Raw genomic sequence first — 13149 nt, forward strand, 5'->3', positions numbered from 1 at the left:
CTCTCTTCATTTTCTAGGATCTCCTACTCCTTTTCAAAGTCAAGTATTAGGAGAATTCTTTTTCCTTTTTCCTCTTCCAACAATTAGATTTAATTATTTATTAATAAAGCACTCCATTAGTTGTTTTTCTAATGGCACGCCGTGACTTTTACTATTATTCACCAACTCCAACTCACCACCATGTACAATGAGGATTAAAAAAAGAGTAAATGTGTCAGGGTTCAAATATCTATTGTACTTGAAATTGAAATATAAATTAATTGAATAACGCAACACGTTGGTAATTCTCTTTTTTCCACACTTAGAAAATAAAATACTCCTATCAACTTAGCCACACGAAACTTCCAACTAACTGTTCACATGAAAGTACGTGTGAAACGTTTAATTATTGTTCTGGTTTTGGCTTAATATATAGACCAGTAACTCTTAAGTAAATTCGTACTCCTTTATTAACCTATATCTTTTTTGGTCCGTTCTAAAAAAAAAGACTCATTTCTAAATTTGAAAACAATTTAACTTAAAAACTTACAATTCTACCCTTAATGAGAAGTTTTTATAACCACACAAATACTTTGGTCCCCTTTTTAACTTGTTTAGGACCACAAATTTCAAAAGTCTTCATTTTTTCTTAAATTCTGTGTCCAGTCAAACATGTTCACATAAATTAGAACGGAGGGAGTAGTATTTTACCGCTAAGAATTGTGGTAGGGTAGGATGAAATAGATCCTCCACTCGTAACCAAAAGTTTCAGTTCAAGTCTTGAAAATAGAGAAATTCATAATAGAATTTCCCATAAATGGACTCTACGTAATTTCGAATATCATATGATTTAAAATATGTATTATTTTCTTATAGCCATTGAGATATACGTACAAGCAAGGATTTGAATAAATAAAAGGCACGATACCTTGGCTTCAAACATAGATATAAGGCTGTCACATCATTGCAATTTCTTATCATATTCCTTTCCAAATAGTTGAAGTACAGAATTTTGTTTTGGATATTATATTCCATTAATATACTCTTCATTCATAAAACCAAAGAGGCCAATCTTGTGTGATAATTCCCTCCAAATTAAAGTCTTTCATTTTTTCATATCAAATGACAGTTTTTTTTTTTCTCAAGAAAACTATGCATTTTCAGTATCTAATTTTCTTGGCTAGTTTTGGAGTGTATTTTGTTCTTTGTGCTGCTGAATTTCCATATCTCAAACAATCTGTGAAAGCTGATGGCTCTCTTAGTTTTCTAGTGGTTGGAGATTGGGGGAGGAAAGGGCTCTATAATCAATCCGATGTCGCCTTTCAGGTTTTCTTTTCTTTCTCCGCTAGGATTTGAACCTGAAATCTCATTATTTTCTTTTCATATATATGAGTTGTTGTTCTTCTTCTTCTTTAGTATATGGTCAGTTAAAAAAACATGATTGTTTTCTTCAAGTTTTAATTCCTCTCATAATACTTACCAGTTACGTCCCTTGGTGTTTTTTTCTTTTAAAAATTTATAAAGTTTCTGGTTTTATAGAATTTTTTAAATGTTGAAAGTTGGTGATTAATAAAAAGTTATTGTGAGAAAGTAAAAAAACCACTTTTAGAGTTCTTTTCTATTGTTTTCGAGTTTTATATAAGTCTGTTGAAAGTTGGTGTTTGATAAATTAATACCGGATTGACCCTGATAATATTATTGTAAGATAGAAAGAGAGAGAAAAATTTGAAATTTTGATTTTAAGCTTGGCATTAAATGATAGATATTTCAATAGGTATAGGAGGGAGAGACAATAAATCTTGCCACCAATGCAAAATAATAGGCTGTTAATATAATTTTGAATCTACTTTTCATTATATCTCTACGTTTAACTTTTAATTATGCATGTGACGCATCAATTTAAAAATTAAATTTTTGCAGCTTAATAATAATAATAATAATGCCGTATTTAATTTAATAAACTTCTTATTGACCTTTGAACACCTACTTTTTTTTGTGACTATTGTATTACGGGTAGGTTGGGGGAAGGAAGAGTTGTGGGGGATTCAAAGCTTATGAATTTTTGAATATATAAAAATTACTCTATTTATTTTTAGGTTTCTCGAATAAAACTTTGTCTAACGATATCAAAATTTCTGATTAAGAACGAAGATCACTCAACCACAATCCATATTGATTCATCTCTCTATATATTATTAGAGTATAAGAGACAAGTTTTTTTTCTTCACGCAAATAAAAAAGAAATAATTCTGTGGAGATACCAGATTGATTTTATTTGGTGATGGAGTTAAAGGGAAAAGGCATATTCCCCACTCTTCCAAAAGTCATTCATCCAAAAAGTTTATTACTTTAAGCAACAGAAATTCTTTTTACTCTTCTGTATCCCATTTTAAAGTCGATTTTTCTTACGTATTAGACACCCTTTAAGTTTTTAACGTTAAATCCATATTTGTACTGTTTTCTTGGGGTACGTAACATCATAAAGCAAAGGAGAAGAACAAGGAAATTAACAGTGGCATATTTTTGGACAGTCGACTTTAGATGTACTTTTGTCAAGTTGGACCGAGTAAACATTTACTTAAGCTAAAAGGTGTTTGGATTGAAATTATGTGAATAATACTCCCTCCGTTTCAATTTATGTGAATCTGTTTGACTGGACGCAGAGTTTAAAAAGAAAATGAAGGTTTTTAAAATTTGTGGTCCTAAACAAGTTAAAATGGGGTCCAGAGTATTTGTGTGGTTATAAAAGCTTCTCATTAAGGGTAGAATTGGAAGTTTAAGCTAAATGTTTCCAAATTTTAGAAAGAGTTCTTTCTTTTTGGAACGGACCAAAAAAGAAATAGGTTCACATAAACTGAAACGGAGAGAGTAGTACTAAAAATAGCTAGAATTTGATTGACCTACCCGGTTAAAGTTAGTTGTAAACTGAGGCGGATCTACAATGGCACATACAAGCTCACGTGCATAAGGACGGATCCAGCTTGCGACTTATGTGTTCCCGTGAACTCAGTAGCTTTTGTCCAAACAGTGTAAATGTGTTCCAAAAATTCACTAAGTATCTATAAATGTTTGAATGTGAACTCAGTTACTACTGAAAATTTACTCAAGGTCATTGCAGGAACCCATATATAAACATTAAATCCTTGATCCGCCTCTGTATGTGCAAGTAACTTTTGCTCAAATACTATATATGTATTAACGTAAGGTTATTGTAGAAACATATAAACTTTAAATCGTGGATCCACCTATTATTGTAAAAGTATTTTTTTTTTAAAGCAAAACATTACTTAAACAAACATGCTCATCGAGAACTTGGTGTGGCTATAATTTGAATATTGGTAGAACTTGAATATTAAACTTTTGTGTTTTGATTTGTGACACATTATTATGTAATAATAATCGTTTAAGTTTCTTTTTTGTTTGTTTGTTTTTGGTTTATTAAATGTGTAGATGGGAAAGATAGGAGAGAAGCTAAATATTGATTTTGTAATATCAACTGGTGACAATTTCTATGACGATGGGCTCAAAGGTGTAGATGATCCTGCATTTTATGATTCATTCGTCAATATTTATACAGCTCCTAGCTTGCAAAAGACGTGGTACAATGGTAAATCTTTTATGCAAATTTTTCATCACCATTATTGTACTTACTATTTAGAGGCTAATTCATGAGTTTAAGTTTATTGGTTCTTTTTCCATTCTAAAACAATTTTAAATTAATATAAAACAACAATTTTAAATTAATATACAATAATAACTAGTTCAAAAATAAATATATATATATATATATAATCTGAACAAAAACTATTGGATTCACGTTAACCCATAGATGACACTCGCCCTGATTGTAGTTTATTATGATTACAAGCCTTTGAAAAATTATGGGGACGTATAAACAAGATTATGTAAATGCGTTAATTCCATGTGATTAACCATAAAGAAGATAAAACTAAATTAACGTGTAAATATATTGCATGAAACTGAATATAAAATATCGTTTTAATTTGTATAATTAAGTTCCTACTTTTTTCTTTTCTTGTGGCAGTGTTGGGAAACCATGACTACAGGGGTGATGTAGAGGCGCAATTAAGTCCAGTCCTTAGAGAAAAGGACGAAAGATGGTTTTGTTTGAGATCTTATGTTCTTGATGCAGGTAAAAATAAGAATATTTGACTACAATTTTTATTTTCGAAAAAGAATCGTCGTCTCATTCGAAAATTAAATATTTTAACTTTCGCACTCTGAGATTTAGGGGTTTTTAAAATTATAAAGGTGCAAGATCCAATGTTTTAATTAATTTTCACTCTCTTATTCAAATAATATAAAGAAATTAACACTAAAGAGAGGTGCATATTCTAATTAAGAGCAAATATTGATATTCTTGTCCTTATTTTTTGGTGAGGCAGAAATTGTGGAATTTTTCTTCATAGACACCACCCCCTTTGTTGACGACTATTTTACACACCCAAAAGATCACACTTATGACTGGAAAGGTGTCTTGCCAAGGGACAAATATCTCAACGATCTCTTAAAGGTAGTATTCCATCTGTTATAATTTATGTGTTTTTTTTAGTCTGTTTAAAAAAATATTATTTTTGATATCTCATAACTCTTTAATTCAAATATTTTACATGGAATATTTAAAACTGAAATTTTAAAGAACATTTTAGTACGTTCCATACATCTTTAATTCAAAAATCATAAGATTTAAAGTTGCATTTACTTTCTTAAATTTCATGATCTCAAACTAAGATATATAAAATGATACGGAGGCAGTAATGATATGGTACTTCATATTATTTTTGGCCTACGAGTTATTAAGAGTTGTGATATCTCCACAAAATTTACAACACAAAAGATAAAAAGATAGAAAAACATAGAGGCTAGAGCACAGAGGCGGATCCAAGATTTAAATTCTATGGGTTCAATTTTTAAGATTTTTAACATTGAACTCATTATATATTTAAAGTTATGGGTTCAAATCAATTATTTTTGCAATTTTAGTGAATTTTTACACATAAATTTCTACTCCGCATCGAAAGTTATGGGTTCAATTGAACCCGTAACTCTCACACTGAATCCGCCTCTGCTAGAGCATTAGTGGGCGTTTGGACATAAGGATTGTAAAATTTCAGAAAAAAAGTGAAAATGATATTTGAAAATTAAAGTTGTGTTTGGACATGAATATAATTTTGGGCTGTTTTTGAATTTTTGTGAGTGATCTGAAGTGAATTTGAAAAATAGCTTTTTGGAGCTTTTCAAATTTTCGAAAAATTTTGAAATTCATCTTCAAGTGGAAATCGAAAATTAAATGGCCAAACACTAATTTCGAAAAAAGTAAAAAAAAAAAACGAAAAAAATAATCTCTTTTTATGGTCAAACAGGCCCTTAGTAGTATTCGAAGACTTTTCGTGCCATGTAAAATGGTTATATATATAATACTTTATAGAATTAATATATTAAGAACTTTTCTTCTTTAATTTCTCTAAATCCTTTTTTCTTATTTCTCATTTGGTGTTTTCAAAAAAGGATTTGGATTTGGCATTAAGTAGGTCTACTGCAAAATGGAAGATGGCGATTGGTCACCATACGATTAAAAGTGCTGGACATCATGGTATTATTACAGAGCTTGCTGAACAATTAACTCCAATACTTCAGGTAATTTATTAATTACTACACATGTATATTTTTTAGGTTTAAATTAAATATGAGCTGATCTTCACAATTTCTTTTTGGATTTATAATTTTTGTTAACTTTATCCAATTTTTCCATTTAGGAACGTAATGTTGATTTTTACATTAATGGCCATGATCACTGCTTGGAACGCATTGGAAGCATAGACAGGTAACCAGACGTCAAGTACACATATGTACCTTTGCATACACTATTATTACTTAATCATTATTAATTAACGGTTAATTATTTGTTTAGCAACTTAGAATTTTTAACAAGCGGAGGCGGATCCAAAGCATGGAGGGGAGATATTAAATGGTGGAATCCTGAGGAATTGAAATTTTATTATGATGGACAAGGATTTGTTTCAGTTGAATTGAACAAATTAGAAGCTGAGTTTGTGTATTACGATGTTTTTGGAAATGTCTTACACAAATTCAAAGTGTCAAAGGACTCTTATTTAGCTAGTCAATAGCTAGGGGTAAATGTTACATAAGAGCAAGATGAATATCGAAATTAAAGTGTATTTTAGTGTATTATTGATTGTTTTCTATGTAATCTGATAGAGATAGGAATGATTATTGTGTACAATATGTTTCTTGCTTGCATGTTTTATTATTTTTAACGTCTTTAATTCAAAACCGAACATGAAATATTGGTTTTATTTCGGCTCCTTTATAATGATGAGTTAATTCATAGATCTAACATGTGAACAAAATTCGAAAAAAAAAGAATTCTAACAATATCATGTACGTCGGCTTTTGGTTAGAACACAATTAAAACGATGGTTGTGTTATGAACCCAATCAGTGGCACATCTCCTATATCCTAGAGAATGGCTGAATAGTTGCGAGCCGCTAGTTTCCTAGAGAACGGCGGGAGAGGCTAGGCGAGACTTAAAGGCTGCAGCAAACAACCATCTGGTAAGAGAATTTTCTAGAAAGCAAAAAATAGAAAGGTGGTAGGCCGACGTTGAACGCTTCAACTTGGCCATTGAAAAAGGTGAAGGCTGGGCGAAAGACTAGGTGAACTTACTGTGCCATGCCATGATTTAGGCTTTAGGATCCATGCACGAAACTCTATGGAGTAAATTCATTGATATATTAATTTATATGTTGGTAGTGGTTGGTGAGGAGGTGATGGTGGTGGAAGAAGAATTGCAAAGGGGGAGGGAGGTAGAATGGGTTGGGAGCATGGTGAGGTGACGTGCCAGATGATGTCCACTTCACAAAAATATTAATTTCGTGTGAGATTGGACGTCCACCTTGGATATAGCCCTAATAGAGAAGACGTATATTTTGAACAGCTTGAATACCGACGGGAGTATTTCTGCTAAAAGTATAAAGAATAAAATTAATCATTTCCACAAAGTAGAAGAGCAAATTTGGTCATTTTCCCATGAATATGGCAATAGAAGGTAGTAGGTGCAGTACATCCGCCTATGAAATGAGACAACTAGAGGGAAATGAATTATAGACAAGAAGCTGCACTAATTTTCAATTACATCAATGGTAAGGAGATTTAACTGCTTAAGCAGAAGCAAATTAAATCCATCATTTTTTTTAATTAGGAGCTATTTACATAATGGAAAATAGGGGTTTTGAGGCACTCCATTTATGTAAAACGTTGCCAAAAATGTCAAAGAATTGGAGTCCAACTTCTGTTTGAGTAATTTGCATTGCCATAAAGCCTTGTCCATCATAATAAAATTTCAATTCCTTTGGGTTCCACCAATTGATATCACCCCTCCATGCCTTTGACCCTCCACCACTTGTCAAAAATTGAAGTGGACTGCAAAAAAAAAAAAAGGTTTTTTTTTTAAAAAAAATTGACCCCCTTTTTTAATTTTTTATTTGAATTAAATTAAAGTCCATTTTTTTTAGCTTTAGTTGTGTTTAATATTACCTGTCTGAACTGCTTATATGCTCTAAGCAGTGATCATGTCCATTTATGTAGAAGTCAACACCATTTGCCTGAAAAATGAAGGAAAAAGAAAAGGAGAAGAAAGAAGTACTTAGGAAACAATATTATTGTTTCAATTTATTAAAAAGTCAACATTGTTTGCCTGCAAATATCACTTGTATTTTATTTTCAAAAATAAAGATCTCGGGAAATTTGATATAAAAACTACAAGAATTTGTATTTCAAAGTTCTTTAGAGAAATATATATTTTTAGCCACTTCCAAAATTAACAGTCTATATATGTGTGTGTTATAGAAAACAAATATACACATTTTATATACTTTTTGACTAGCAAATACAACTAATTTCGGCCAAACCATTAATTTTATAGTTTGCCCAATTCTTTACCTGCAAGACAGGGAGTAATTGGATTTCAAGCTCCTTGGTGTTACCGTGGTGGCCAGCACTTTGAATTGTGTGGTGACCAACAACAATCTTCCATTTTGCACTTGATTCCTTTAATGCAGAGTCCAAGTCCTAATTTGGTCAAAATTTAAAACACATTTAATTTTAAGTGGGCGTGTGGACATAAGAATTATAAAATTTCAAAAAAAGAAAAAGTTAAAAAAATTTAAGTGAAAATGGTATTTGAAATTAGAGTTGTGTTTGGACATGAATATAATTTTGGGCTATTTTTGAATTTCTTTGGGTGATCTAAAACGAAAATTTTGAAAAATAGCTTTTTGAAATTTTTCAAATTTTCAAAAAATTTCGAAATTAATTTTTAAGTAAAAATTAAAAATTTCATGGTCAATTTTCGAAAAAAAAAATTAAAAAAATTCGGAAAAAGGTGATTTCTTTATATGGCCAAACGGAGCCTTAGGTTTGTGTTTTCTAAAACGTTAAACGTCTTGAAAAAAATTCAGTTTACCAAAACGACTAATACGTAAATTAACTCTACCTTCAAAATATTGTCAAGATAATCTTGTCGAGGCAAAATGTCTCTCCAATCATAAGTATGATCTTTAGGATTTGTGAAATACATATCTTGAAAAGGAGTTGTATCTACAAAGAAAAATTCTGCCACATCTGTTCAAGCCAAGGGAAGGAGATAAAATGTTTAGATATTAGTGAAATTTAAAATTTTCACCTAATAATTAAAATTTCCTAATTAAGCTTAACTTAATTAAGTTTTTTTTTACCTGTATTAACAATATAAGACCTTAAACAAATCCACCTGCTATCCTTTTGCTTGAGGATGGGACTTAATTGTGCTAAAGCATCACCTCTGTAGTCATGGTTCCCCAAAACTGCAATAAAATATATAAGCAAATAAAATTTTCAAAATGGCCCAAATAGTTTTTAAAAAATATTTTTCTCTGGAAACATAAACATATGTCTTCACATGCATCATTATCACTAGTTAATAAAAATTAAAATTGATTTTATATAAATATTGTATGCGAATAAGTATTTATCCATGAATTTCACCAGTATTGTGCCTGATATTTTCCTGATAAATACCCTTACCATCTTTTAACAACATATTAAATATTACAGTGGTCCAAAATAGTACTTAGCTGCTGCCCAATTAATTTTCGAAAGATGATAGCCACAAATGCATGCATAAAATCAAACGTGGGAAGTACATATATCCACATGCATTTGTTAGTGGGCGTTTGGATATAAGAATTGTAAAATTTAGAAAAAAGTGAAAAAAAATTAAAGTGAAAATAATCTTTGAAAATTAAAATTGTATTTGGATATGAATACAATTTGGAGTTGTTTTTAAATTTTTGAGAGTGATTTAAAGTGAAAATTTTGAAAAACAGCTTTTTGAAGTTTTTCAAATTTTCAAAAAATTCTGAAATTTAACTTTAAGTGAAATTTGAAAATTTCATGGACAAATACTGATTCCGAAAATAGTGAAATTTTTTCGAAAAAAGTAAAAAATTTCTTATGGCCAACAGCCCTTACATATATATATATATGTGTGTGTGAATTTACTTAAAGTTGCAAGAAATAATTAAATATCATATTGAATCTTAAACATTGAACTCATCAAATTTAAAATTTTAATATGCCCCTACTTTTTATTACTCTAATATATTTGTACGTATATATATATAAGATTTTTTGGTTAGAAGGGGAAAAAGGAAGAAACTCACCATTGTACCACTTTTTCTGTACGCTCGGAGCAGCGTAAACATTGCTAAATGACTCCTCAAAAGCTGAATCATCGACACCAGTCAATCCATTATCATAGAAATTGTCGCCAGTTGATACAACAAAATCTATGTTTAATCTCTCTCCAATTATTCCCATCTACATAAAATTCGAGATAAAGAAACAATATTTTAGGATTTATAAAATAGAGAAATTATATTTAACCATTTATCTACTCCTATTCATCTTTGAAAATATTGGCAGGCGTACATTTTACTTCCTTTGCAAATATCTACATTTATCGTGTCATATTGGGGGTTTTCGAGTTATTTTTTTTTAAATCATACTTTAAGAGTGGAAGGTTAATATTTGTAGTGATTAGTGGCAAATTATACCTTTTAAAATAAAAGAAAAAGGTAAAAACAGCATATATGAAGCCACGTAGTCAAATTTAAGTGAACCGACAAAAGAAAAATAAAGTTAGAAATAGACAATATAGATTAGCTAGGTGGCAATATTGAATAAAACAAAGAAAGAAAATGGGACCTCAAGAAGTAAATTAAAGATATGGAGTACTCATATAGCTTATTGTTCTGTCAATTTCATATCTACGTTGATAAAGACCATAGAGGTTAGGAGGCATTAATCAAATGTCTTTATTCAAGAAATAATACAAAAGAGAAACAAAATGAAGTTGAGCGATAAGCAACAAAAAAGAGCTGAGTTGATTAGTGTCGAAGTATGATTATGACTTTCATTTAGTGAGATAATCGACATTTTTTAGGACCTACATGCTTAATTAATTGTGGTAACAGTGTCATTACTCCCTTGGTCTCAAATTTTCGGTTGTGCTTTTCAAAAATAATTGTCTCAAATTATTTGTCATTTTAGAAGTTCAAGACTAAATTAATTATATTTTTCCTATTTTATCCTTATAATTAATTGCTCTTGAAGAGAGATTATATCTTAAGACATAAATAAGGGTAAAACAGTCAAAAACTCTCATATTTAATACTCCCTCCGGTTCACAATAAGTGACCAATTTGCTTTTTTATTTTGGTTCAAAATAAGTGTCCAGTTATGTAATCAAGAAAGAATTCAATTTGTTTTTACAAACTAACCCATATGTACATATCCCTAAAAAGTTTTCTTACTCCTCACATTAAATGTTTAATTAGGGGTAGTTTAGTCATAGTAGGTATTTTTGTATAGAATTTAGTATTTTCTTAATGGACGTGCTAAATGTAAATTGGTCACTTATTGTGAACCGGGAGAAATAGTTTTTTTAAAAGACATGTAAAAGATAAACACGACCTATAATTTGAGACGGAAGGAGTAGTTATTTGTCATAGAGGAATAGGATTAGAGGCGGAAAGAATTAAAACTAATAGAGTTCCTATAATAAGTTCAAATCATATATAAGAATAATTAAATTTATTGTCAATATTTTTATGGATATCTTTTAATATATATAAGATTTGGATAAAAGTTATTGAGTTCGTGTAAATGATCTAATCCATCACAGGTTATAGCAACATATTTGAAATCTGCAAGGTATTTATCATTCTTTAGTTCCCCTGACAACCAAAGGCGATGAGAAGTGGGAAATAGGCATTAAAGGATGGAATATAATTTTTGTCTTCCAACACTTGTATTCTTTCAATTGGCTGGCGATGGTTTCACTTACCATATGATATATATTTTTATTAGGTCGTTTCAAAAGAATCATATCCCTTTATATTTAATATAGATTTTTATTACCCTTAATAAATTTTTTTATAGCCATACAAATATATTACGGTGTATTTAAGATCACAAATTTTAAAAGTTTTATAGCCACACGATTATTATGACATATTTAAACTATAGTGTCAATTTTTTATTTTATTTTTTTAAGCTCTGTAACGAATCAAATTGTGTCATATGAATTAGAAAAAATGAGGTAAAATGTTCTTTTCTTCTTGTTACTCAGTTTGATCTTAATCTACTTTCTACTTCCGTACAATTTATTTTACAGCCTATAAGCTACACTCTTTTCTTTTTTTTTAAAAAAATTTCAAAGTTGCATTCCAAGAAAATTATGGAATTAGGTAATTAAAGTGAACTTAACTACTTAAGAAAATTATGGAATTAAGACTAATCTTAATTACCTGATGAGCAACTTCAGTTTGGTTATAGGTTCCTTTCCGTCCCCAATCCCCGACGACCAAAATGCTAAGCGAGCCGTCGGTTTTCGCCGGATGTTCCAACCGGTGAAGCTCAGCCGTGGCCTCAAGTAACAAGAAGAAGAAAGTAAAATAGTTGAGTTGAAGAAACATAAGCATTTTCATGGAAGCCATTTGGAGGAATAATAGTGTTCAAAGTTTTAACAAAAAAGGAGAGATTTATATGGCCATATATATGAAAAGTGTGGGTGGGGGTGGAGGGGTGGAGGAGATTTAAGTGAGAGAGAAGATAGGAAGTTTCCTTCCTCAAATAAGTTTGATAAATGTTCAGCTAAAGTTTAGACCAAAGGACAAAAGGTTTTGGATTTCCTGATAAGGAACCCAGTAAGGGAATTAGGAATATAATAAGAGTTGTAGTTATGTATATCATAAATAATTTCTTACGTTATTAGGTCTCTCAAACAATATTTATATATAATACTCCTTAAAATGTATGATTTATCATTTTGAAAATAAGACAAGTTACTTAGTAAAATACGTAATAGTGGATGCTTACGTCATGACTTAAACTATAATAATGATAACATGTGTTAATTCTTGTTCATCGAACCCCACCATCCTTTTTGAGACAGAATGCTGAGTAGTTCATAATACTTTGTTATATCCTTCATACATTTCAAATTATTTGACATATTTCTGCTTTCAGAAGTCAAACTATTATATTGAATGTGTTTGCAACAATAAAATTTATTGAGATATTGGTCACTTTGGCCAGAGTTTGCACAACTTTAAATGTGTTAGTTGGGTCATTAGACTTGTTTCTCTGTATTTCCCATGTGTTTTGTCCACGTGGGTCTTGTATATTTGGAATTTTTACCTCATATAACAAAGGTTAACACCTTATTTATTTATTTTAAATAAATAATATTTTAAAAAATTATATTCTATAGATACCTTTTAAGGTTTATAGCAAAATATTTAATTTTGGTTACCTCCTAGCCCTAAGCCACTAAATACGCTAATAAGTTATACTATTTTCTTTCTCTATCTATTTTGATACATCCCATTCTCTTCCCTCATCCCATTAAAATTTCCGATTTCCTCCTCCTTCCACCGGATTTGTGCAAAGCCCACTTCAGAAATTGCTCCGGCTCCCGCATCCGATGACTGCAACGGCATATTCCTACAATACGTTTTCACTTTCGGATCCAAAATCAAACCCTCCGACCCTAAAAATCAACCCTACAAGGATTGCAATGACATT

The 13149-nt window shown here is 30.3% G+C and overlaps 2 protein-coding genes across 2 annotated transcripts; one reads left to right on the forward strand and one right to left on the reverse strand.

The window, feature by feature from the left end:
- Window positions 1-986: 986 nt before the first annotated feature.
- Window positions 987-6239, forward strand: LOC107832097 (purple acid phosphatase 8). Its single transcript, XM_016659911.2, has 7 exons — window positions 987-1305; window positions 3430-3586; window positions 4025-4132; window positions 4386-4513; window positions 5509-5637; window positions 5757-5824; window positions 5912-6239. The coding sequence occupies exons 1-7, from the start codon at window positions 1102-1104 to the stop codon at window positions 6126-6128; spliced, it is 1011 nt and encodes a 336-aa protein (XP_016515397.1). The 5' UTR covers window positions 987-1101; the 3' UTR covers window positions 6129-6239.
- A 773-nt stretch (window positions 6240-7012) lies between these two features.
- LOC107832105 (purple acid phosphatase 3-like) lies at window positions 7013-12214 on the reverse strand. The gene is made up of 7 exons (XM_016659920.2): window positions 11871-12214; window positions 9723-9879; window positions 8757-8864; window positions 8516-8643; window positions 7963-8091; window positions 7558-7625; window positions 7013-7443 (listed from the first exon to the last, which is right to left on the reverse strand). Exons 1-7 carry the CDS (start codon window positions 12057-12059, stop codon window positions 7230-7232), a joined length of 993 nt encoding a protein of 330 aa, XP_016515406.1. The 5' UTR covers window positions 12060-12214; the 3' UTR covers window positions 7013-7229.
- Window positions 12215-13149: the final 935 nt, after the last annotated feature.

Source organism: Nicotiana tabacum, chromosome 16 (assembly GCF_000715075.1).
Source record: "Nicotiana tabacum cultivar K326 chromosome 16, ASM71507v2, whole genome shotgun sequence".
In the NCBI taxonomy this organism is placed as follows: Eukaryota; Viridiplantae; Streptophyta; class Magnoliopsida; order Solanales; family Solanaceae; genus Nicotiana; species Nicotiana tabacum.